This window comes from Pongo pygmaeus, chromosome 5, assembly GCF_028885625.2.
Source record: "Pongo pygmaeus isolate AG05252 chromosome 5, NHGRI_mPonPyg2-v2.0_pri, whole genome shotgun sequence".
NCBI lineage: Eukaryota > Metazoa > Chordata > Mammalia > Primates > Hominidae > Pongo > Pongo pygmaeus.
The window spans coordinates 16,962,883-16,990,523 of NC_072378.2; the positions used below are offsets into that span (position 1 = coordinate 16,962,883).

General features: G+C 41.6%; 1 protein-coding gene across 3 annotated transcripts in view; it reads left to right on the top strand.

Moving 5' to 3' along the window:
* The first annotated feature begins 470 nt into the window (after positions 1 to 470).
* The window catches only part of STMND1 (stathmin domain containing 1), a 125,355-nt gene continuing 98,184 nt past the window's right edge, over positions 471 to 27,641 (top strand). The window contains exons 1-2 of one of the 3 annotated variants that reach the window (XM_054493092.2): positions 471 to 552; positions 2,788 to 2,956. In XM_054493092.2, coding sequence (XP_054349067.2) covers positions 2,858 to 2,956 — 99 coding nt within the window. In that variant the 5' untranslated portion in view covers positions 471 to 552; positions 2,788 to 2,857. The remainder of the gene's footprint in view (positions 553 to 2,787; positions 2,957 to 27,641) is intronic. The other 2 variants (XM_054493091.2, XM_054493090.2) reach the window with 2 other exon arrangements.

The following is a 27,641-nucleotide window of genomic DNA, read 5'->3' on the forward strand; positions in this document are numbered from 1 at the left end:
GTTGGTCATTTCTCTCAAGTGGGTTTGTGGTCTCACAGACCTTGAGACTAAAACTACAAACTTTTAAGGTGAGAGTTACAGCTCATAAAAACACTGCACACCCAAACAACCAACCACAACAAGATACATTGCACACAACAAGGCGGGGGGGAAGGAAACCCCCCCCCCCCCCCCAACTCTTAGCATAACACAACACTATCCTAGCAGATTGCTGCTACTGGTACCAGCAGCCTGCTTTTATTCCCTTATCTGGCCCCACCCACATCCTGCTGATTGGTCCATTTTACAGAGAGCTGATTGGTCCATTTTACAGAGAGCCGATTGGCCCATTTTACAGAGAGCCGATTGGTCCGTTTTGACAGGGTACTGATTGGTGCATTTACAAACCTTGAGCTAGACACAGCGTGCTGATTGGTGCATTTACAATCCTCCAGCTAGACATAAAAGTTCTCCAAGTCCCCGCTCAACTCAGTAACCTAGCTGGCTTCACTTAGTGGGTCGTTTTGGGGTTGTAGGCGGAGCTGCCAACCAGTTCTATGTTGTGGCCTGGTGGTAAGGAGCAGCGAGCGTCCGTGGGGGAGCCCAAGGTGGGGGGTGTAGGTCTCAGGCATACCGGGCTGTGGGTTCGGAGCTAGGCATGGCGGGCTGTTACTTGTGAGCCCTGCCTTGTGGGTAGGTGGCTGACGCCCAGCATGGCCGGGCAGGCACTGGTGGGGAACCTATCTGCCACGCCCCGTGCGGGGCCTGTCGAGGCCGCGCCCACGCGGAACTTGCGCTGGCCCGCGAGCACCAGTCGCAGACCCTGTTCCCGCCTGCGCGTTTGCCTCCACACCCTTCCGTTCCAGCCCGCCCATGTTCCACCACATATCCCTGCAACCAGAGGGAGCCGGGCCTGGCCTCAGGCAGCGCAGAGAGAGGTTCCCATGGTGCAGCAGCGGGCTGAAGGGCTACTCAAGCGCAGCCCGAAGCTGAGGAGGCGCCCGGAGGCAGGGCTGCCTGCACGCTGTCACCTCTCACAAGCTGCGCCTCCCGGGTTCAGGCCATTTTCTTGCCTCAGCTTCCAGAGTAGCTGGGACAACAGGTGCCTGCCACCACGCCTGGCTAATTTTTTGTATTTTTAGTAGAGACAGGGTTTCACCCTGTTAGCCAGGATGTTCTTGGTCTTCAAACCTCGTGAATCGCCCGCCTGGGCCTCCCAAAGTGCTGGGATTACAGGCGTGAGCCACCCCGCCAGGCCCAGAACTTCATCTTACAACTGAAAGTTTGTACTCTTTCACCAACATCTCGTTTTCCCTACCCCCAAGCCCCTGGCAACCACCATCTTACTTTCTACTTCTAAAAGTTCAGCCGTTTTAGATTCTTCATATAAGTGAGGTGATGCAGTATTTGTCTTTTTGTGTCTGGCTTATTTCACTTAATGTAATGTCTTCCAGGCTTATCCATGTTGTCGCAAATAACAGGATTCCCCTCTTTTTTCTCTATCCATTCATCTACTTTTTTTTTCTTTTAGAGACAGGGTGTTGCTCTGTCACTGAAACTAGAGTGCAGTGGCACGGTCAGAGCTCACTGCAACCTTGAACTCCTAGGTTCAAGCAATACTCCTGCCTCAGCCTCATAAGTAGCTGAGACTACAAGCACACACCGCCACACCCAGCTGATTTTTAAGTTTTTAGTAGAGGCTGGGTGCAGTGGCTCACATTTGTAATTCCAGCACTTTTGGAGACTGAGGCAGGAGGATTACTTGAGCGCAGGAGTTTGAAACCAGCCTGGGCAACATGGCAAGACCTAGTGCTACAAAAGGTTTTTAAAAACTAGCAAAGCATGATGGCTCACGCTTGTAGTACAAGGTATTCAGGAGGCTAAGGCAGTAGGATTGCTTGAGCCCAGGAGTTTGAGACCAACCTAGGTGACAGAGTGAGACCGTGACTCAAAAAGAAAAAAAAAATCAGTTGTGTTTCTATATACTAACACTGAGCTATCTAAAAGAAAACCCCAAAGCTAAAAAAAAAAAAAAAAAAAAATCCTATTTGTAATATCAAAAAGAATAAAATACTTAGGAATAAATTTAACTGAGAAGATGAAATTTCTGTATACTGAAAGCTACAAAACATTGATGAAAGAAATTGAAGACACAAATAAATGGAAAGATTTCTCATTTTCATGGGCTGGAAGAATTAACATTCATGCACCTCATAACAACACTTTGGTGTTGGCCCGCATATCTGGTGGTCTATAAAACTCTAATGAAACTGAAAAATTCCTATTGACTAGTGATATCATAGCCACTGCAATAAAGTGCAACACATTACTCACGTGTTTGTGGTGATGCTCGTGTAAACAAACCTGCACTGCCAATCATATGAGTATATCACATAAAGGCCAGGCGCAGTGGCTCACGCCTGTAATCCCAGCACTTAGGGAGGCCGAGGAGGGTGGATCACGACCATCCTGCCCAACATGGTGAAACCCCCGTCTCTACTAAAAATTCAAAAACTAGCTGGGTGTGGTGGTGTGCACCAGTAGTCCCAGCTACTCAGGAGGCTGAGGCAGGAGAATCACTTGAACCCGGGAGACAGCGGCTGTAGTGAGCCGAGATTGTGCCACTGCACTCTAGCCTGGCAACAGAGCAAGACTGTCTCAAAAAAAAAAGTATAGCACATAAAATAATGTACAGTGTACAGTACTTGATGATTATAATAAACAACTATGTGACCAGTTTATGTATTTCCTATACTATAAGTTTTACTGTTATTTTAGAGTGTACTCTTTCTACTTATTTTTAAAAAGTTAACTATAAAACAGCCTCAGGCAGGTCCTTCAGGAGGGATTCCAGAAGAAGGCATTGTTATCATAGGAGATGACAGCTCCATGCCTGTTTGTGCCCCTGAAGACCTCCCAGTGGGACAAGATGTGGAGGTGGAAGACAATAATATTGATGATCCTGACCTGTGTAAAGGTAGGCAAATATGTGTGTTTGTGTTTTGAGTTTTTAGCAAAAAAGTTTAAAAAGTAAAAAATATATAAAAATTTTAAAAATAGAAGAAAGCTTACAGAATAAGGATATAAGAAACTATTTTTGTATAGCTTTAAAATGTGTTTGTGTTTTAAGCTAAGTGTTATTGCAAAACGGTCAAAAAGTTTAAAAAAATTTTAAAGTTTATAAAGTAAAAAAGTTACAATAAGCTAAGGTTAATTTATTATTAAAGAAAGAAAATATTTTTTACGAATCTAACGCAGCCTATGTGTACAGTGTTTATACAGTCTATAGTAGTGTACAGTGATGTCCTAAGCCCTCACATTCACGCACCACTCACTCACTCACTCAGAGCAACTTGAGTCCTGCAAGCTCCATTCATGGTAAGTGCGCTATACAGGTGGACCATTTTTTATCTTTTATACAGTGTTTTTACTTTTTCTATGTTTAGATATGTTCAGATGCACAAATACTTACCACGGTGTTACGGTTACCTACAGTATTAAGTACAGTAACATGCTGTACCAGTTTGTAGCCTAGGAGCAACAGGCTATCCCACATAGCCTAGGTGTGTAGTAGCCTATCCCATCTAGGTTTGTGTAAGTACACTCTATGATTTCACACAATTATGAAGTCGCCTAATAATGAACTTCTCAGAACATATTCCTGTCCTTAAGTGACACATGACTGCATTGTTAAGATGACCCCATTACCCAAAGTGATCTACAGAGTCAATGTCATCGCTACTAAAATTCCAATGACATTTTTACAGAAATAGAACACAAATCCTAACATTCATATGGATTTTAGTATTTCTGATCTCCAGAATTGTAAGATAATAATCTGTATTGTTTTAAGACTAGGAAATTAATACTATTCTGTAGACTTTATCAGTGGCATTAGACATACGCACCTACTTAACAGAGTGCTAGCTGAGAAAAGGTGTCTGTAAAGAACTTTATGAGGTGATGCTCAACTGGGACAGAAAGGGAATTCTATAAACAGATCGGGTGATGTTAGGGAACTTAAATTATTCATTTATGTATGAATTGCCTTATGAATATTTATAAGCATATGTCTGAATATTATAAACATATCCAGATTTCATATATATAATATACACACACACATACACACACACATCTCACACAAATACACACATACACACCATCTTGAGAGAGGTGTAAACAGAAGAGTGTGATATAAGAGTACTTAATCCATTTCAAAATTACACATGCCTTACGCAGACTTTCCCCATATAGTACTTGAAAAATTAAAGTGTTGCAAGAGTTAGTTTGGGAGAGGGGGAGATGGAGTTCTTGGGAGGTAAACCAATTAATAATTAGAATTAATTAAGTGAAATAATACAAAACATGCACCAGTGTTTCATGGTGGAGTAGTTGACTTTATTGATTTTCTCTAAGAATATGAAAAATCTTAAACACGTTGTGGATATATCTGATCTTTGAGCAAAACTGAAAATGTTTTAACTTCTGCTTTAATATCATTAGGGTCAAAGCCAAGTGTATAAATAGATGCCTTGAGTTATGGTGCCAACTTGTAAACCTAAATTCCACCCCAATTACAATGTTTTGAGGAACATAAATCACTGAGATTCTCCTAGCCAAAATAACACCCTTTACTCTCATCATGATGACCGAAGTTCAATTAGGAGCCATTTATTTCTGTAAGACCTCTAGTCTTCATCTTCTCTCAAAATGTCAACACCCACAGGCTGGATAGCTTTCAAGGGGGTTCTCACCAACTACCGTAACAGGAATAACCACTGAAGAATCCTTTTTAGGGCAGTAGGTGGTGAGAAGGGAGGGTAATATTAAAAGGAGGCAGAGGACACCAGAATATGCTGAACACTGGCCATAGCCACAGTCTAAGAACTCTATTGTGGCCGGGCGCGGTGGCTTATGCCTGTAATCCCAGCATTCTGGGGGGGCGAGGTGGGCAGATCACGAGGTCAGGAGATCGAGATGATCCTGGATAACACGGTGAAACCTCGTCTCTACTAAAAATACAAAAAATTAGCCAGGTGTGGTGGCAGGCACCTGTAGTCCCAGCTACTCGGGGGGCTGAGGCAGGAGAATGGCATGAACCCGGGAGGCAGTGCTGCAGTGAGCCGAGATCGCGCCACTGCACTCCAGCCTGGGCAACAGAGCAAGACTCTGTCTCAAAAAAAAAAAAAAAAAGAACTCTATTGTTACCAAACTTTGCTGCAAGCAAAATTGTGAAATAATTATTGCTAGTTGCATTAAATGCATTATTTCACCTTATCCCTACAACAGACCCACTTAAAAAGTGCTAATGAGATTCCAAATTTACAGGTGCATAAAATGAGGCATAGAGCTAGAAGTTGAAGAGTCAGTACTAAGTGCCAGGTCTGTGGGCCTCATTACTCTGCCTGTATTTATCCTATGAAGATTATCTTGGGCACCGGCCTCTTCCTTCACTGTGCCCTGACTTTCCATCTCAGATGCTCTGTGCTCTCCTGTCACCCTGTTGCTTGCACCCTCTCACTTAAGAGTCTCCATTATGATGGGTTCCAGACCCCTCCCTGAACTCCCTTCCACAGTGGCAAAGCTGGGGTTGATTTAACTCCAGGTGGGTTGCAGATGGAACTGAGAGACTCCACAGGGCTAACATGCACTTAGCAGGAAGTCCAAAGAAGGAGAAAGGTAGCACCCTGCTGATCTAGTGCTATGCAACAAGCCAAGGCCATACCTGGAATTATTTGGCAGCCATTGAAGGCCTCCCCTGCTCAGGGTACTGTGGTAGGTGCTGGGCAATTGCAGCCAGAGCTGGGAAAGTCTGAGACTGTGCAGTGGGGACACAGCCACATGAAGCAAGACTTTAAGGTAAGAGAAATAGAGCACAAAAGAGACTGTTGTTCTAGGATCCAAAATAGTGATTCTGTATTAGAATTGGAGTACAAGAAACAAAGCAAGAGCTTTGAGAGAATTGGCCAAGCAGCAACCTTGACCTCAAACTACTCAGCTGTGTTTGAATTTCTGCCGGATTAGTAGGGCTCAGCCTGCAGCGGATGCTCCTGTAGCCCACACCATTGTTTTTCAAACTACAGGTCATGACCTATCCAGTGATCATGGAATTGGTTTCATGGGTGGCAGTTAGCACTCTTTAAAATAAATAAAATAGACTAGAAAAGAAAATAACAAAGTGCATTGCATGTCGTAAGGATTTTAGCGTTGGGTACACGCATCTTGTTCTGATGTAAAATTTATTTCTTAATGTTACTGTCAAAAAAAGCTTGAAAACTCCTGGTTTGAAACTCAAGGATATAGGGCAGAAAGCCAGGTTAGTCATTATGTTTAAAATATTTTCTGCTTTTCCCAGATGACTGTGAGCTAATGTAATAAACCAATCCAGGCTGCAGTGTGGCTAGATATGAATGAATTAAGGCTTACAGCTTCTCTCATGGAGATTTTCCACATATAGCCCTGCTTGAGAAACAGAATTGTGGAATAAAGATGGAATACTTTAAGATTTTATCTTTTCTAGAGCAGTTTTAGGTTTGCAGCGAAAATGAGAAGAAGATACAGAGATATCCTATATGCCCTCTACTCCCCTACATGCACAGCCTCCCCTATTATCAACACCCCCCACCAGAGTCACAGCTATGAACCTACATTGACACATCAGGATCACACAAAGTGCAGAGTTTACATTAGGGTTCACTCCTTTTTTTTTTTTTTTTTTTTTTTGAGACAGAGTTTCCCTCTTGTTGCTCAGGCTGGAGTGGCTGGAGTGCAATGGTACAATCTCAGCTCACTGCAACCTCCACCTACCAGGTTTAAGTGATTCTCCTGTCTCAGCCTCCCAAGTAGCTGGAATTATAGGCGCCTGCCTCCGTGCTCGGCTAATTTTTTTGTATTTTTGGTAGAGACGAGGTTTCACCGTTTTGGCCAGGCTGATCTCGAACTCCTGACTTCAGGCGATCCACCGGCCTCAGCCTCCCAAAGTTCCAGGATTACAAGCATGAGTCACCCGCACCCAGCCAGGGTTCACTCTTAATGTTGTACCTTCTGGGGGTTTGGTCAAATGCATAATGACATGCATCCACCATTATAGTATCATACAGAGTAGTTTCACTGCCCTCAAAACATCCTCTGTGCCCTACCTGTTCATCCCTCCCTCTCCCAAACACCTGGCAACAACTGATATTTTTACAGTCTCCATAGTTTTGCCTTTTCCAGAATGTCATACAGTTGGAATCACACTGCATGCCGACTTTTCAGATTGGCTTCTTTCATTTAGTAATATGCATTTAAGCTTCCTCTATGTCTTTTCGTAGCTTGATCACTCGTATCTTTTCAGTGCTGAATGAATTCCATTGTCTGGATGTACCACAGCTTATTTACCCATTCACCTACTGAAGGACATCTTGATTTCGTCCAAGTTTCAGCAATTATGAGTACAGCTGCTATAAATATCCATGTGAGGTTTTTGTGTAGGCATAGCTGTCAACTTCTTTGGGTAAATATGAAGAAGTGAGATTGCTGGATTGCATGGTATGAGTATGATTAGTTTTGTAAGAAACCACCAAACTGTCTTCCAAAGTGGCTACACCATTTTATGTATTACCACCAACAGTAAGTGAGAATTCCTGTTGTTCCATGTCCTCACCAACATGTGGTGTTGTCAGTGTTCTGGATTTTGGCCATTCTAACAGGTGTGTAGTGGTATTTTACTGTTGTTTTAATTTGATTTCCTGAGGCATATGATGTGGGGCATCTTTTCATATGCTTATATACCTTACGTTTATCTTCTTTGGTGTAGTGTCTGTTAAGGTCTTTGGACCCTTTTAAAATCAGGCTGTTTTCTTATTGTTGAGTTTGATTTCTTTGTATGTTTTCAATAATGATCCTTTACAATATATGTCTTTTGCAAATATTTTCTCCCAGCTTGTGGCCTTGTCTTTTCATTCTCTTAATAGTGGCTTTCACAGAGCAGAAATTTTTAATTTTAATGAAGTTCAGCTTATCAATTATTTCTTTCATGAATTGTACCTTTGGTATATTAAATAAAAGTTACCACCAAACACAAGACTATTCAGATTTTCCACTACGTTATCTTCTAGGAGTTTTATAGTTTTATGTTTTATGTTTAGGGCTGTGATCCATTTTGAGCTAATTCTTGCGAAGTGTGTAAGATCTATGCCTAGATTTTTTTCCAGTTGTTCCAACACCATTTATTAAAAAGAATATCTTTTCTCCATTGTATTCCTTTTGCTCCTTTATCAAAGATCAATTGACTATATTTACGTGGCTCCATTTCTCGGCTCTCTATCCTATTCATTGATCTATTTGTCTATTATTTTGCCAATACCACATTTTCTTAATTATTATAGCTTTATAGTAACAGTTGAAGTCAGGTAGCCTCAGTCCTCCAACTTTGTTTGTTGTTCTTCAATATTGTGTTGGTTAATTTGAGTCAATTGCATTTTTGTATAAACTTTAGCATTCGTTTGTCAATAGCTACAAAGTAATTGGCTGGGATTTTGAATTGAATTCTATTGAATCTGTAGATCAAATTGAGAAGAATGGACATTCTGACAATATTGAGTCTTCCTATCGATGAATATGTAGTATCTTTCCATTCATTTAGTTCTTTTTTAATTTCTTTCATCCAAGTTTTATCATTTTTCTCATACATATTTTATACAAATTTTGACTTATACCTAAGTATTTCATTTTGGGGGATGCTAATGTAAATAGTATTGTATTTTTAATTTCAAATTCTATGTGTTCACTGTTGGCATATAGGAAAGTGATATGGTTGGATGTTTTGTCCCCTCCAAATCTCATGTTGAAATGTGACCTCCAATGTTGGAAGTGAGCCTAGTGAGAGGTGTTTGAATGATGGGATGGATTCTCATCAACAGCTTCGTGCTGTCCTCACTGCAATGAGTGAGTTCTGACTCTACGAATTCACACGAGATCTGGTTGTTTAGGAGAGCCTAGCACCTCCCTCTTCTTGCTTCCTCTCTCACCATATGATATGCTGGCTCCCCTGTTTGCCTTCTGCAATGATTGAAAGCTTCTTGAGGCCTCATCAAGAGCAGATGCCGGCACATGCTTCTCCTACAGCCTGTAGGACCATGAGCCAAAGTAAACCTCTTCTTTATAAATTACCCAGCCTCAGTTATTTCTTTAAAGCAATACAAATGAACTAACACAGAAAACTGGTACTGAGGAGAGGGGTGTTGCTATAAAGATACCTGAAAATGTAGAAGCAGCTTTGGAACTGGGTAATGGGCAGAGGTTGAAAGAGTTTGAAGGGATCAGAAAAAGATAGGAAGACACAGGAAAGTTTGGAACTTCTTGGAGACTTCTCAAGTGGCTGTGGCCAAAATGCTGATAGAAATTTGGACAGTGAAGGCCAAGTTGACAAGGTCTCAGATGGAAATGAGGAATTTATTGGGAACTAGAACAAAGGTCATCCTTGACACACCTTAGCAAAGGATTTGGCTGCACTGTGTCCATGTCCTAGGGATTTGCAGAAGTTTGAACTTAAGAGTAATGGCCTAGGGTATCTGGCAGAAGAAATTTTTAAATAGCAAAGCATTCAAGATGTGGCATGGCTGCTTTTAACAGCCTATAATCAGATACAGGAGCAAAGAAATGACTTAAAGTTGGAACTTATAATTGAAAGGGAAGCAGAGAGTAAAAGTTTGGAAAATTTGCAGCCTGATCATGTGGTAAAGAAGGAAATGGTGTTTTTAGGAGAGAAATACAAGCTGGCTGTGGAGTAACCATTTGCTAGTGAGATTTGCATGACTGAAAGGGAGCCAGTTGCTAATAGCCAAGACAATAAGAAAAATGCCTCAAAGGCATTTCAGAAGTCTTTGAGGCTGCCCCTCTCATCGTAGGCCTAGAGGAAAGAAAGGCTTGAGGGGTCAGGCTCAGGGGCCTGCTTCCCTGCACCACCTTGGGACAATGTTTCTTGCATCCTGGCCACCCTGTTTCCAGCCAGAACTCAAAGGGCACCAGGTTCATCTCAAACTGCTGCTCCAGAGAGCACAAGCCATAAGCCGTGCTGGCTTCCATGTGTTGTTAAGTCTTCAGGTGCACAGAATGCGATAATGAAGGAGGCTTGTCAGCTTCTCCATAGATTTCAGATGTATCAGAAAGCCTGGGTGCCCAGCAGAAGGCTGCTGCAGGGGTGGAACGCTCGCTGACTCTACTATGGCAGTGCCAAGGGGAAATATGGAATTGAAGACCCCACATACAGTGCCCACCAGCACACTGCCTTGTGGATCTGTGGAAAAGGGGCTGCCACCCTCCAGACTCCAGAATGGTAGAGCTATCAGCAGCTTACACATTGAGCCTGGAAAAGCTGCAGACACTCAACTCCAACACCTGAGAGAAGCCATGGGGGCTACACTCTGCGAGGCCACAGGGGCAGGCAACTGCCCAAGGCCTTGAGATCCCACTCCTTTAATCAGTGTGCCCAGGATGCAAGACATGGAGTCAAAGGAGATTATTTTAGAGTTTTAAGGTTTAATGACTGCCATGCTGGGTTTCAGACTTGTGTGGAGCCGATTGCCCCTTTTTTTTGGCTGATTATCCCCTTTTGGTCTGGGAATTTTTACCCATTGTCTGTACCAGCATTACATCTTGGAAGCAAATAGCTTGTTTTTTTATCTTACAGGTTCGTAGGTAGATGGAACCTACCTTGGGTCTCAGACAAGACTTTGGACTTTCAATTGAGTTGATGCTGAGTTTGAATGAGTTAGGACTTTGGGGGACTATTGGGAAGGGATGATTGTATTTACAATGAGAGAAGAACATGAGATTTGAGGGGCCATGTGCTGAATGATATGGTTTGCATGTTTTTTCCCCTTCAAATCTCATGTTGAAATGTGACCTCCAATGTTGGAGGTGAGCCTAGTGGAAAGTGTTTGGTTTAGGGGGGTGGATTGCTCATGAATGCCTTGTTTCTGTCCTTGTGGTAATGAATTAGTTCTCTCTCTGTGAATTCACAGGACATCTCATTGTTTAAAAGAGCCTGAAACCTCCCCTGCCTCACACCCTCTCTCATCGTGTGACATACTGGCTCCCCCTTTTGCCATCTACCATGATTGGAAGCTTTCTGAGGCTTCACCAGGAGCAGGTGCCAGCACCATGCTTCTCATACAGCCTGCAGAACCATGAGCCAAAATAAGCCTCCTTTCTTTATAAATTACCCAGCCTCAGGTATTCCTTTATAGCAATGCAAATGGACTAATATAGAAAGTGATTGATTTTCGTATACTAACCTGGTATCCTGCAATCTTGCTATATTTGCGTATTAGTTCCAGAAGTTTTCTGTTGATTCTTTTTGCATTTTCTATGTAGACAGTCATGTCATCTATGGAAAAAGTTTTATTTCTTCTTCTCAATCAGTACACCTTTTATTTCCTTTTTGGTCTTATTGTATTGCTAGAACTTCCAGTATGATGTTGAAAAGGAATGGTGAGAGGGGACATCCTTGCCTTATTCTTGATCTTAGTGAGAAAGCTTCTCGTTTCTCACCATCAAGAATAGTGTTGGCTGTGGATTTTCTGTAGATAATCTTTATCAAATTGAGGAAGTTCACCTCTATTCCTAGTAAGATTGAACACTTTTAAAACTAAATGAGCTCTCAGTTGTTTCAATACTTTCAGAGTTATTTACATGTTAACAAAGGTATCACATTGATCAGTACTCTGTGAGTCATTGTACTATTTTGCCTTCAGTAGGCAGTAAGCTAGAGCTAGTTTTGGGGACTTTGCTCTGGTCAGCATGGCAGTGCTATTTCATGGCTAAGTCGTGAGCTTTTCACCTCTTGGTTTATCTCAGTAGCTAATGCCAGTGAATCCAAACTCTGGATCCTGAAATCTTCCTTTGTCTTCAATTCCATATCTTCAATTACTCAGTAGACATTGTCATTTCAGATCTCTTTCCCCATCCAATCCTATCCAAAAATTTTGTCTTCTTTCCCCAAACAAGCAAGCATCTCCTCTCTTTTCTGTCTTTATTAATGACACTAACATCCTTTCAATAATCCACATTTTAAAGTTTGGGATCATATTTAATTCTCCTCTTTTATTCATTCCCTTGATACATGTACATATACTGTCAAGATAGAACAAATATTTGTTGAGGTATGGTCTTCTTTGTCTTAGGTTTCCCATTTCTAATTTCTACCTCATATCAGTACCAGAAAAAGCTTTTCTAAAGCCACCTCTATCATGCTATTTCTCCTCTGCAAATAAGTGACTCTCATTTCCTGCTACATTTCCTGCCAGAATGCATTTCCTTGCATTGTTTTCTGGCTTTTTCCATTCTTCACCTCAAACTCCTTCTCTCTGCCTCCCAGATTTAAACTTATTTCCAGTTATTTATTTAACAAACACTTAAATTGCACTTCCTCTGCTGCAGGAACTGTTCTAAATGCTTTAAAAAATCTTATATCTTTAACCCACATGAAAAACTCTGTGAAACAGTATTATTACCCGCCCTGTTACACGTGAGATACCTGAAGCACAAATTGGTCTATTAACCTCAGAATGTCTAGAGTCCTAGAGTTCATCTCACTATTTTCCAGTATTTTGTATGCCAGGGACTGAATGTTTTTGTCCCCCCAAAATTCACATATTGAAATCCTAATCCCCAATGTGATGGTCTTAGGAAGTGGGACCTTTGGTAGGTAATTAGGTCTTTATACATGGAATTAGTGCCCTTTTAAAAGCTCTGGAGAGCTCCCCTGCCCTTTCCACTATGTGATGACACAATGAGAAGGCAGCAGTCTATGAACCAGGAAGTGGGCCCTCACCAGTCACCGAATCTGCAATGCCTTGACGTTGGACTTCTCAGTCCCTAGAACTGTGAAAAATAAATTTCTGTTGTTTATAAGCCACCCAGTTTATGGTTTTCTGATACAGCAGCCTGAATGGTCTAAGACAGACAGAAAGGGACATATTTATTCTACGTGCAATGTTGTTTCCCTCACCTGAAATGCCACCCCATCTACCTGGTAGTTATAAAGATCCTCATCTTTCTTTCTTTCTTTCTTTTTTTGAGATTGAGCCCCACTCTGTCACCCAGGCTGGAGTGCAGTGGCACAGTCTTTGCTCGCTACAACCTCCGACTCCCAGGTTCAAGCAATTCTCCTGCCTCAGCCTCCCAAGTAGCTGGGACTACAGGAACTCGCCACCACGCCCAGCTAATTTTTTTATATTTTTAGTAGAGATAGGGTTTTGCCATGTTGACCAGGCTGGTCTCAAACTCCTGACCTCAGGTGATCCACCCGCCTTGGCCTCCCAAAGTGCTGAGATTATAGGCATGTGCCACCGCGCCCAGCCCTACCCATCTTTCAAAGCCCAATTTTTGGCATTCACCCATCTCCTTGGTGACTTATCTTTCTTAAAAACTCCAGGTCTCTTATTATTTATCTCCACTTATTCCTACAGTCTTCTACACATAAGTTGCCACTTTATCATATAGCTATATTATGTCTCCCTTACATTTCATTCATGTGCAATTGCCCTGTCTTGGAAGCAAAGACCATAGCGTGTAAGTGTTTTCTATTCCTCCCTTTTGCTTCTTTCCTTCTTTGCCCTCTTTATCCTTCCTCCCACCCATCCAATCCTTAAAAATATTGAGTACATAAAAATATTACAGAAATAATGAATTGACATTAGCAGTCATCATTTTATAGGGAGAAAGGGGAAGCCTAGTGCATTGGTTTGGATCCTCTGAGAAGCAGATAACAAGACAGAATTAGCCATGCAAGAGATTTATTGGGGTAAATGTCTGTGACAGAAAAAGAGGAGAGAGTCCATAGAAGTGGGGACAGTATTTAGAACACAATGCTGGAAGACTCTTCTAAAAAAGAGGAGGAAGGGTGGGGCAGGGAGAATCTCAGACTGCAGCAGAGTTCCAAGAAAGTCCCCGTCCAGTGACTGTGGAGTCCTCAAGCTAATGTCAGAAAGAGGAGACTGGCCCTTCTCAGGAAGAGGCTGCATTGGGACCCTGCAGAGCCAGAAAAATCACTGGCTGTAGTAGCTGGGGGGAAATGTGGCCTGGGCATGAACACAGAGATAGACTTGGAGTACAGCAGTCATGGCCATTGGTGATACATACTCATGACAGCAGGAGATCTGAGCAGCACATTTTTGTGACCATCCCTTCTGGAACGTTGGAAAGAATGTTAATTCTGAATCCAAAATCTTAACTTTGGATCCCTTACTGACTCTGCACCTTCACTTAAATTCTTATCTACATCTCTTCATTTGTAAATGGAAATGACCAATAGCTTACTGGGTATGATGATTAATTTTGTGTGTCACCTTGACTGGGCTAAGGGATGTCCAGAGAGCTGGTAAAACATTATTTCTGGGTTGTTTGTGATGATGATTCCAGAAGAGATTAGCACTTGAATCAACAGACTGAGTAAAGATCACTCACTAAGTGATGATGGCTATGGGCAGCATCCTCCAATCCACAGAGGGCTCACACAGAACAGAAAGGTGGAGGAAGGACAAATACTCTCTCCTTCAGCCTGGGCATCCATCTCCTCCTGCCCTCAAACATCAGAGCTCCTATTATAGTTCTTGGGCCTGCAGACTCAACAGGCAGTTACACCATTGGCTACCCCAGTTCGCAGGCCTTCGGATTCAGATGGAATTACACCACCAGTTTTCCTGGTTCTACAGTTTACAGACAGCAGATCATAGGACTTCTCAGTCTCCATAATCTCATGAGCCAATTACTATAATAAATCTCCCCTTATATCCATCTACTACATATACATCCTGTTGGTTCCGTTTCTCTGAAGAACCCTGACTAATGCACTGGGCTACCCTGAGAACCACACGTTGACAAGAATATATAGTGTTCTGTTTATGTTGCATATTATGTCATCAGGTCTATCTGATTATAGTGGCACCTAATGTTTGTGAAACATCACACAGGTCACCGCAAGCCTTTGTTCCAGCCAATTAGCCTGTGAGGAAGGCAAGACAACCATTTCTTTCCACATGCACTGCCCTGTTGGCTCTCTGGTAAACAGAAAGGTTCTAGGAGGGGACACTGAAATGTTCAATAGAGGTGGGATCAAGCCCCAGAGCCTGCTTGCCAGGTAGGATCTGGTTATAACTATGATAATCAAGGAATAAAATTCCTGAGAAAAAAATACACATAAAGAATCAGGTAGTCCCTATTGATTTAGGTAGCCTGGAGAGCTGGCCCAGTGGGCAGGCTGGCCAGATGCAGAGTCCAGCAGGTAAGAAACAATACCACCTGCAAACCTGAGACTCAGGAAGTGAGTTCTGATCTGGGACACCCACAACAGTGCCGACTCCCCCACCCTTTCTGGTGCACAGGTGGAAGGAGTGTGCATAGGTGTGAGTGGCAGATCTGGGGAGAAGGGGAAGCTGCCAGTACAATTTGCCTATGTAGGAGCAGAGGGCTCTGCCTTCAGGGCCAGCCAGCTACTGTGGGTCTTTACAGCAAGCACTGGCTGAATAAACCTACCTTCCCTTATGGGCCTTGACCCTCGACACAAATGCCAAGTTAGTAGCCTCAGAATTGTCTTTTCTCTTCAGAGAGAAGCGTGGAAAAGATAAAGCCAGAGGCAAGGAAAACTTCTCACTCTTCTGTGGCATGCCAGGTTCAAAGAATGCCAATAGCACCCATCATCCCACCCCAGGAAGAACAGCAGCAGCCCCTAATTTGGGAAGAGCATCATGACTAATGTGCTAGAGGTTGCACTTGCACAGATGATAGAATTTATAAAAGAAATTCAACATGGGTTCTGTTATGGGTTGAATTGTGTCTTCTCAAAACAGATATGCTGAAGTCCTAACCCCCAGAACCTCCAAATGTGACTTTGTTTGGAAAAGGTCACATTCTGATGAGCTTTATAGAGGTTGTCAAGTTAGAATGAGGTCATTAAGACAGGCCTAATCCAACATGACAGGTGTCCTTATAAAAAGAGGAAATTTGGACACAGACACATCCACACACGGAGACCTCCAAGTGGAGATGAAGGCAGATAGTGGGGTGATGCTTCTACAAGCCAAGGAACGCCAAAGACTGAAGGCAAATCACCAGAAGCCAGGGCCGAAGCCTGGGACAGATTCTCTCTCCCAGTCCTCAGAAGGAACAAGCCCAGATGATACTTTATCTCAGACTTGCAGCCTGCAGAACTGTGAGAGATCCATTTCTGCTGTTTAGCCCTCATCTGTGGCACTTTATTACAGCAGTCCCTTCCCCACAGACACTAGTACTAGTCCTAGGAAAGTTCACTCAAGCTGGCAGTGGTTCAGGAGGAGAATGGAAAGGATACTGACGCCACTCCTTTGCTTCTACTTGAGGACAAGCGGGTACCTCTCTTCCCGCTTCTTCTTACTGCTGCTCCCACCCACGCAGCCCCCAGGCTTGTCCTAGAGGGCTCTGGCGGTACACGCGAGGCCGGCGAGTGGTCATGGCAGGGAAGTTGTGGGGAGGGTGGAAATGGCGATTTCCATTCCTTTTTTCCTATTTCATGTCCTGCCGGAATATGAAACAAAACAAAACAAAACAAGACCAAATGCCCTTGGTCAAAACACCTCTGCGTCCAAATAGCAGCCCCTGAGGCAAAGCAGCTTCTGAGGCAAGGCGGGGCATCGCCGCACAGAGGCTTGGAGCCTTTGAGGAACAAAGAGGGCTTCAGAGCGCGCTGGCACTCCTTGGCTCACCCATTGATTTTCGTTTGCACAGACGCAGGCCCTCTTTTTGTAATCAGAGGGGGAAAGCGGATCTGTGGAAGGCAAATCTACCATCGGCTGCCTAAAAATAGACCCGCCGCCTCACCACCGTGCAAAACAGGCGCCGGCCCGCTGCTGTGCGCTGGTTGCAGCATGAATTCGCTGGGCAGGGATTTGCAGTGTAGACGCAGAGTTATTCTGGCCTCCGATGCTGCGCCCGGGCCTTAAATGGAATCGCGGTCTGTAGTAACTTTTGACAAGAGCTGGCAAGCTGAGCCTTTCTTTGAAATGCACTGGGGGGCTCTCGCACAAGAGCCAGGGCTTTGCAACAGGTGTGAGCTAGGGGGTAGGCCCCACAGATTATTAGGAGGGAAAGTTGCCTATGGTAAATTACCAACGGGGGGAGGTCAGAGTCAAAATCTCCATAGCAGAATTATTACTAATTGTGAAGCGCCAAGATCTTAAGAGAAGAAACCATTCTGACGTGTCATTTTTCCCAGGCCACGACATCTCTGTTAAACAAAAGAGACTCATATTTGAAGTGATGAAAAAGCCGTGAAAGATAATTTGAAAATTATGTCATGCCCAGCTTTGCCTTCCCTCAAGGCAAATAAAAGCCTTGGAATAAAAATGTTTCTATTTATTTTCAAATATTTGCATGGGTTGCCCCTTTAATCATCCATTCCCTCTGATATTACTCACAAGCAGTTTAAATGGAAGCTGTTAGCATGAATGAACACTCCTTAATGGCTGGATCACTGGAGGAAGTGAGCTGTAAAGCCCAAACAGTCAGATGAAGAAAAGCAATTAGTAAAATTTGCCTTTATCTCAAAGAAACTAGAATGTTTTAAATGCAATTATGTTTTGAGGGAAACAAATATGATGGTTGATTATCAGGGAAAATAGACTGAATCCTGCCCACTCGTAAATTCACAAACTCACTTCAAGTGGAAAACCCAAGTCTGCATCCTCGAGGAATTGTACAAATGTGCATCACGAGACAAGATCTGGCCCAATGCCTAGAAGCTGGTGAGGTCACCAAACTCATTACTCAGAAAATCAGCTGTGAGCCAAGCCCTCATTCCATTGCATTTCACATAGAATGGAGATTCCTCAATCTTTCACATGCTCCCACCTCCCATCATTAGAAGAAAAATGGGATTCCCAGGTATTTAACTTTGAGAATCTTACAGAGATCCAACATGGACGCTTTCACGCCACATCCTGATTTTAGCTGTGGCTCTTCTTGCTCTGTCTGGAGGCATCTCAGCAGTTAATGGGAGTGATTCACATGATCCTACTCCAATTCCTGCTATTTTAGGATACTTAGCTTTTCTTAGCCATGGATTTCTTCTGTCTAAATCTGCCCGACTGAATTGGAAGCTGCCCAGAATCTTCTTCTTTGGAAATTACATTTGTGCATCTAGGGTATATTTGTCGTTCCGCCCACGCTCCAGCCACTTTTTGAGAAGTGCAGAGCGAGTCATGTGACAGCCATCAGTGTATTTGCACCCTTTTTTGTTTAAAAACATAATCTGCATTACAAATTGCACCAATTCCTGTATGTAGTAAGTCATCATTCAATAAAAAGCACAAATGTATGCCTGTCACATTCAACATAATAAACTGCAAGTAAATACATCTTTTCTTAGTCCAAATCAGTCAGTAAATGATGTCTTTATTTTCTCTGTTATGCACCAAGTTTGCAATCAGCTTTATTCTTGATTCTCTCAGGCCAAGCCTACACAGCGTTAACAGCAGTGGAAGATTGTGCTTTTATCAGAAGCAGCTGAACACCTGAGGACAGGAACATGGCTGAAGCAATTCATTTCTCCAATTCACTTTGTTCTACTTTATCATCGTCATTCCAGTATTATCATCATGTTCATCAGATTCTCCATCTAAAAAAGATTTATCACAGTGTCTGCATCTGCAGGCGATACTATAATATAGATAAAACCATTGCTCCCTGCCTGCTCCGGATGAGTTTGCAAAGAGATATGGCATAGAAGAAACACTTTGTGCTTTGAAGCAAGACAAAACTGTGTTAAAATGGCAATCTTAGCCTGGGCAACATAGTGAGACCCCCATCTCTGCAAAAAATACAAAAATTAGCTGAGCATGGTGGTACACCTGTAGTCCCAGCTACTCGGTAGGCTAAGGCAGGAGAATCGTCTGAACTTGGGAAATTGAGGCTACAGTGAGCCATGATCGTGCCACTGCACTCCAGCCTGGGTGACAGAGCGAGACCCTGTCTCAAAAAAATAAAAAATAAAATTGCGGTCTTACTACTTACATTAGATATTTGATTTTGGTAATATTATTCAACCTCTGAGAGCCTTCGTTTCCTTATCTATATGATGACAAGAATAGTTACCTTACAAGATAGATGTGATAACTTCAAATTACATGGCTGTTGTGCTCACGACACAGTGCCTTTCTGATTAAGCATTGACTAGAACAGGGGCATGTTCTTATGAAAAAAGGCAAGCTGGCCAGGCTTTATTTACTATGGATGTGTTATTAATAACAGTGATTATAATAATGGATACCATGATCTCTTTTTATTCTATAACAAGTGGGTAAGGTCAAATATGGAACAATTTGAGCTTTAATAAAGATAATAATTGCAAGGGGGAAAGAATCAAGCATTTATCCTGACTTGCCTGTAAGAACTATTCCACTGAGTAACCAAACAGTTGCTGGAGAAACATGTCACCCCTTTGTATAGATGAAGAAACTGATAAGATAGTAAACCAGAATTTTCTCTTTTAAATTTGGATCCCCTTTTCACAAGGATCATGACCACCCCATTTACCCTCTTTCTGCCCCTCAAACGATTCAGGTTCTTTCTGCCTTAGCATCCTTGGACTAGCTGATTGCACTACCTGGAAAATTATACCCTCAGATCTTTGCATGTTCAACAACTTCCCATTACTTAGGTTTTAACTCAAATGCCCCCTCCTCAGAGAGGTCTTCCTTGATCACCCTATTTAAAGCAAGCTCTTCAACCCAGACACAGCCGCTTAGCACCCAGCACTTTCTACTTTTATGCTGGCCTGTTGTCTGTCCTTCAAGCAGTGCAGAAGTTCATGTGATATAATAATTAAGAATGTGGACTCAAGAATCAGATGATCCGTATTTACCTTTTAGTTTTACCACTTATTGACAGTGTGACCTTGGAAAGTGACCTAATCCTTCTTTCTGTGCCTCGGTTTTCTCATCTGTAAGATGGAGATGATAATATTTTCACTTGCAGCATGAAACTTCTGGGAGGATTATGTGAATAACAGACACAGATCATGTAAATCAACATCTGACAGAGTAAGCACTCAGTAAGTGTTAATTAAGCTTCTACAGTTACAAAGCTCACAGCGCTCTGTGACATCATCTCAACTTTAGTGTGTTTATTGTCTGCCTCCACTGCTGTGAAGGCATACAGCCTGCCTGTCTTGTTCAACACTCTATCTCCAGCATGTAGAATGGCACACAGCAGGGACTCAGTAACTATGTTTAGTTAATGAATGAAAGAACATCAGGTGTGTGCATAGCAGATACTAATGAGCAAGGTATGGAGGGGAAGAGTTGAGGGCAGAGTTGCTGTATATTAAGGTAAGATTGTTTCTGGGAACTTTCTGCTTCTGTTTGACTGTATATTATGCATTTATTTTCTCAGTGCCTTGCAAAGCCCTCTGTTCTTCTCTGATTTTGTCCATTCTCTCAAGCAGAGATATCTTACCAGCACCTCCACATGCGCTCATGACCTATGGGTGTAACTTCTTAAACTGTTAGGACTCAGGAAGAAAAAGTAGAAGGAATGCAGATTTTATGCCTACTTAAGAAAGGCGGGCAGTGGGCCAACTCTGTAAAACTCAGCATCACTGTAAAAATAGAGCAATATCCAGAAAGTGAGCAAAAAGAAGGGGATTTTGACAAAAGTCGCTTCTGCCACACACCCTCACATGCAGACACTCACACTGCAGACAGAGACACTGTCACCTCCAACACACACACAACCTTGATTGTGCTGTGCTGTTCTATAGGAATCTGTATATCCATGAGCCATAAAGCACAGGCTCACAGAGGCTGTCCCATTCTACTACACACCCAGTGCATGCAGTTCACCAAGTGATCATGGCACCTTGTCTCCGTCTCTTTACCTGGGCAAACATCCATGGCACCTGTCACCACTCCTCATCCAGTTTCCGTGCCCATCGCCCTCCTGATTGAGCTTCTCAATGCATTCTTGTTTGGTAATAACTAGGATGACATGTGTCCCTCTTTGTCCAGGATGGCCCTAATTTACATACTCAAGTAATATACCTCAAGTAATTACCTCAAGTAATCACCAATGACATTTTCAAAAGTGTCCCATTTTGGATACTAAATTATATGCCCACCTAGGTTTTGGTTTTGGTTTTGCTTTAGAGACAGGGTCTTGCTCTGTCACCTAGGCTGGAGTGCAGTGGTGCAATCACAGTTCACTGTATCCTCAAACTCCTGGGTTCAAGTGATCCTCCCACCTCAGCCTCCCGAGTAGGTGGGGCTACAGGTGCATGCCACCATGCTGGGCTAACTTTTTAAATTTTTGTAGAGACAGATTCTCACTATGTTGCCCAGGCTGGTCTTAAACTCCTGGTCTCAAGTGATCCTCCTGCTCTAGCCTTCCAAAATGCTGTTATTATAGGCAGGAGCCACTGTGTCCACCATGGCCTGATAGTTATACTCGGCTTCAACTGTGAGACTCAGAAGAGAATGCAGAAATCCCAATGGGAGTCCTTTTGTGAGCCCCAAAAGATCACCAGAGAGCGATCCACTGGATCTTCCGAATCCAATAGTAAGCTAAGAAGCTTTCACTGTTCCATTTCTAAAAGGAGTGCAGGAAGTAGGAGGATATCAAGGTGCCAAGATTATGGTGGAAAGTTGAAATGCGGGTGAGCTATAATAAAATGGAGTGGATGAAAAAAAAAAAGGTGGAGTCTTACTTCCTTTAGCTTCTTTATGCTAAATACGTAAGTAGATGTATTTCACCATTTAGAATAGAGCAACCCTGAAAAACTGCCTGTAAAACAAATTTCTGTTTATCATAGCCAATGTGCCTGTTGCACTTCTATTTAAAATATATTGCTCAGTGTTTTTATATTCTGGAACAAATGGACTTAAAAGCCTAATGAAATTTTCCTTACATGTGACTGGGGTGATCTAGGTTGTTTGAGGTGCAGTGATGGTGCATTAGTTCTTCCCCAGAGTGCACATCTTTGACATATACCATATCCCCCTCCTGAAGAGCAGTCTAAAGGTCTCCAAGGCCCTCTCATGTGTGTTCTCATCTCCTGAATAAAATTCTAAATCTTTTATGCAGGAAACAAGCTTTGTATTTTTTTGACTTTTCATTCAACTTTTCATACAAATACATGAATACCTTCTTGATGTAAAATATTCGAATAGTACTTTTCTTATATAATTCAAAAGATCTTGCACATACTTGACATAACATAGGTGTTTAGGAAAACCTACATTTAATAAATAATATGTAGTCATTCAGCGTATTTGAAAATGCTGCTGGTAATGTGCCATTAGAAGGTTTTTTCCACTGTGAAATAGATCACACACACAAAGGAGTGTACAAAATGTATGCTAGTGTTCAAAGTCTACTAATAATACGAATGCCCCAATACTTGTCATCCAGCTTAAGAGACAGTGTGTTACCAGTACCTTAGAACTTCTCTGAATTCCCCATCCAGATGTCTCCTTTTTCCTCCCTTTTCAAATTTCATGTTAATCATTTCTGCGCTTTTCTTACATTGCTAGACAGTGCAAATTGTTTTCCAAAGTGATTGTACCAGTTGACATTCACACCAGCAGTAGATGAAAGTTCCTGATGTTGTATATATATCATTGTCAATACTTGGTATTGTCTTTTCGATTTTTGACAGTCTCTTTAGTGTGCAGGGCCATCTCATTTTCATTCTAATTTGGATTTTCTGGATACTAATCCTGTGTCACTCATAATTTGAGAAAATAATTTCTCCTAATTTATGGACTTTTTTCAGTTGTTTTATGATAGAGTTTGATAAAAACAGATGTCCTTAATTTCCATTTACATATTTTTCCTTTTAGACTTTGTGCTTTTTGAAGCTTAAGAAATGCTTTCCTACCTGGAAGTAATAATGATATTCTGTTATATTAAATGTTTATAATTTTCATCTTTTACATTTAAGTTGCTAACCTTACTGGAAATTATATTTGCGTATGGTATGAGGCAGTGAGATTGTTAAAATCTGGATAATCAGTTTTTCTAGCACAAGTAATTAAATAATCCATCCTTTCCCTCAACTCTTAAATGTCTGCTCTATGTTACTCAAGTTGCCACATATGTATGGGTGTGCTTCTCAACTCTCTCTTCTATTCTGTTGCTCAATGAGCTCATGTCTCTTCCTAAACTAAAACCACATGTTAATCCTCTTAACTTTGTGATAATATTTGATATCTGGGAATGCAATCCCCCATGCTGTTGTAGTCATTGTTACTGTTTTTCTTCTTTAGTTTGACACATTCTATGTAAAACCATACTGAAGTTTTTGTTGATACTTTACTTACTCAATATCTACATAGCTTTTAATTGTTAGATAAACTATAGATACAGAAAAGCCACTAAAATGTACAGCCTAAGGAATAAGTATTAGGTAAAGAAAAACAGAACTTTGCTAGCCACCCTAAAAGCTTCCTCCACGTTCCGCAATCCAAACACAACTTCTTCACCTCACCAAAAGCAACCACTATCCTGAATTTTATAGTACTTTCTTTCTTTTTTACTTTTTTATCTTTTTAAATTTTTGTAGAGATGGGAGTCTCAATACGTTGCCCAGGCTGGTCTCAAACTCCTGGGCTCAAGTGGATCTTCTTGCCTCAGCCTCCCAAAGTGCTGTAATTATTGGCGTGAGCCACTGCGTCTGGCCATAGTCACTTTCTTGAAGTTCTTTATAATCTAAATATAGTATTGCCTGTTTTTAACATTTATATACTGTAAGAATAGCTCTTTTGGTTGTACAGTTCAGTGAGTTTTAACATATGCACAAATTCATAAAATCACCACCACAATCAGGATACAGAACAGTTCTATCGCCCCTGAAAATTCCCTCATACTACCCTTTTGTAGTCAAACCTTCCCCCACCCTTACCCCTGGTCAATTACTGGTAGTCTTTTTCCAGAATGTAATATAAATGAGACAGTGCAGCACATGGCCCTGATCCTGGCTTCTCTTAGCATAATGCATTTGAGGTTCATCCACATAGTTGGTATCATTTTATCACTGAGTAATATTCCACTGTGTAGAACAACATAGTTTTGTAACTGCATTCATCCGTTGAATGACATTTGGATTGCTTCCTGGTTTGGGTGACTATGAAGAATGCTTCTATAAACGTGTGTACAGGTTTCTGTGTGAACATGAATTTTTATGTATCTAGGTTAAATACCTAGATTGCCGGATCATACGTTAAGGGTGTATTTTACTTTATAACTGTCAAACTGTTTCCCAGAATGACTGCACCATTCCACAGTCCCACCAGCAGTGTATAAAAGTTCAAGTTGCTTTGTTTCCTCACCATCACTTGGGATTGTAAGTTTTATATATTTATTTTTGTTTTAGCCGTTCTAATAGATGCATAGTGGTAGTTCATTGTGCTTTTAATTTGCATTTCTCCTCTGAGTAATGGTGTTGAGCATTTTTTCCTGTACTTATTTGACATCCTTCTATCTTACTTGGACAGCGTCTATTCAGATTCCATTTTTATTTTTATTATTTTATTTATTTATTTATTTTGAGATGGAGTCTCGCTCTGTCACCCAGGCTGGAGTGCAGTGGCGTGATCTCGGCTCACTGCAAGCTCCGCCTCCCGGGTTCACGCCATTCTCCTGCCTCAGCCTCCCGAGTAGCTGGGACTACAGGCGCCCGCCACCACGCCTGGCTAATTTTTTGTATTTTTAGTTGAGACAGGGTTTCACCGTGTTAGCCAGGATGGTCTTGATCTCCTGACCTCGTGATCCGCCCGCCTTAGCCTCCCAAAGTGCTGGGATTACAGGCGTGAGCCACCTCGCCCAGCCCAGATTCCATTTTTAAATTGTTCATTGAGTTTTGAGAGTTATTTATACATTCTAGGTAACAGTCCTTTGATGCATATGAGATTTGCAAATATTTTATCCCTGTCTGTCACTTGTTTTTTCATTCTCTTACCATTGTCCTCCAGAGAGCAAAATTTTTTAGTTTTTAAGTCTACTTTATCATTTTTTCTTTTATGGATGCCGGTTTTGGTGACACAATCCCAAAAACTGCCCAATCCAAGACCACAAAGATTTTCTCGTTTTCTTCTAAAATTTTTATAATTAAAAATAAAGTTAGGCTTAAGTATAAAGTCTATTTTAAGTAAAATCTTTTATAAGGTATAAGGTATATAGATGACCAATTGTTCCAAGACCATTTGTTAAAACAACTCTCCTGTCTCCGTTTAGTCTTTACAACTTTATCAAAAATAAGTTGACCGTGTTTGTGTGGCTCTGTTTCTGGATTGTATTTTCTATTCCATTGAGCTATGTGTCTATCCTTATGCAAAAATCACTGTCTAGATTACCAGTAAGTCATAAAATCCAGTAATGGGAGTCCTCTGGCTGTTCTTTCACAAAATTGCTTTGGCTATGATAGTTCCTTTAATATTCACTAAATTTTACAATCAGTTTTTGTATTTCCACAAAATTCTGCTGGGATTATTTTATTGGAATCATTTTGAATCTATAGATCAATTTGACAAGTATTGGCGTCTTAACTATATTTAGTGTTCCAATGCATTAACAAAGCATGTTTCTCAATTTTTGGGGTCTACTTTGACTTCTAGAATCAACATTTTATACTTTTTTTTTTTAAATGGAGTCTCGCTCTGTCACCCAGGCTGGAGTGCAGTGGCGCCATCTCAGCTCACTGCAACCTCCGCCTCCCACGTTCAAGCAATACCCTGCTTCAGCCTCCTGAGTAGCTGGGATTGCAGGTGCCCACCACCACGCCTGGCTAATTTTTGTATTTTTAGTAGAGACAGGATTTCACCATGTTGGCCAGGCTGGTTTTGAACTCCTGACCTCGTGATTCACCTGCCTCGGCCTCCCAAAGTGCTGGGATTACAGGCGTGAGCCACCACGCCCGGCCAACCTTTTGTACTTTTTAGCATATAGATCCTATATGTCTTTTGTTATATTTATACCTAAATATTTAGCTTTTGAAGCTATCGTAGATGGTACTTTTAAAAAAAATACAGTTTCCAATTGTTCATTGCTAATATGTAGAAGTAAGACTAATTTTTGTATGATCACCTGGCATACTGCAACCTTACTAATTTCACCTGTTGGTTCTAGGAACTTTTAAATAACAGTATTTTCTATATAGTTACCTATTATAATATATATATATCTATATAATATATAGATATATATATCTATATAATATATAGATATATATATCTATATAATATATAGATATATATATCTATATAATATATAGATATATATATCTATATAATATATAGATATATATATCTATATATATAATCCTGTTGTCTCTGAATGGAGACTGTATTATTTCTTACTCTCTAATATGTATGAGCCTTATTTTTCTTGCCTAATTGCATGAGCTACAACTTCCAGCATGATGTGAAATAGAAACAGTGAAAATTGACATCTTTGTCCTGCTCCTGATCTCGGGGGGCAACATTCAGTCTTTTACCATTAAGTCTGATATTAGCTGTAGGCTGTTAGTTGAGGTCCTTTATCAGATTAAAGAATTTCCCGGCCAGGCACTATGGCTCATGCCTATAATCCTACCACTTTGGGAGGATGAGGCAGGTGGATCACCTGAGGTCAGAAGTTCAAGACCAGCCTGGCCAACCTGGTGAAACCCCGTCTCCACTAAAAATACAAAAATTAGCCAGGCATGATGGCGTGCACCTGTAGTCCCAGCTACTTGGGAGGCTGAGGCAGGAGAATCACTTGTACCTGGGGGGCGGAGGTTGCAGTGAGCTGAGATTGTGCCATTGCACCCCAGCCTGGGTAAGAAGAGCAAAACTCTTTCTAAAAAAAAAAAAAAAACCTACTATTTCTAGTTTGCTGAGTGCTTGTATCATGAAGGTGTTCTGGATTTTCTCAAATGCTTGTTCTGCCTCTATTGAGATGATACTGTGTTTTTTGTTCTTTAGTCTTTTAATATGGTGGACCTCATTGATTTTCAAATGTTGGACCACCCTTGCATTCTGAGATAAAATCCATGTGGATGTGGTATATTATTCTTTTTTCACATTGATGAATTTGATATGCTAATATTCTATTGAGAATGTTGGCATATTTACATGGGAGATATTGTTCTGTAGTTTTCTTTTGTTGTGCTGATATTGTCTTATAGTATCAGGGTAATGCTGGTCTCCTAAAATGAGTTGGAAAGTGCTCCCTCTTCTGTTTTCTGTTTCTAATCAGATATATCTGGGAGTGGACTTGAGATTTCATGAAGAGATTTATGGGATTCTTTTCTCAAGCTCCTTCCTCTGTGATTTCTCTATGCCCTCCAGCTCTCAGAGTCCCCTTTTCCCAGTCTCTTAGTTAGAAATACAGGATTTTATTCTCCCCATTCTGTTATACACTTTCCATGGCATGGTTCATTTCCAGGGTGAAGCGGCAAGAGAAAAGAAGCAAAAGGCTTTCCCCACCCTTTCAGATAACAGGGATCCTTTTCCTCGTTTCTTTCCTCAGAGAGGATTTTTCTCTCTCAGGGATTTAGTTGCCTGCTCACCACTGCTGCCACCAACACGGCTGCAGTAATACATCGTCAGGACTGGGTATTGCCCCATGGGAGGGGCAGGAGAGGAAGAAAACAGGGGATTTCCCCTGCT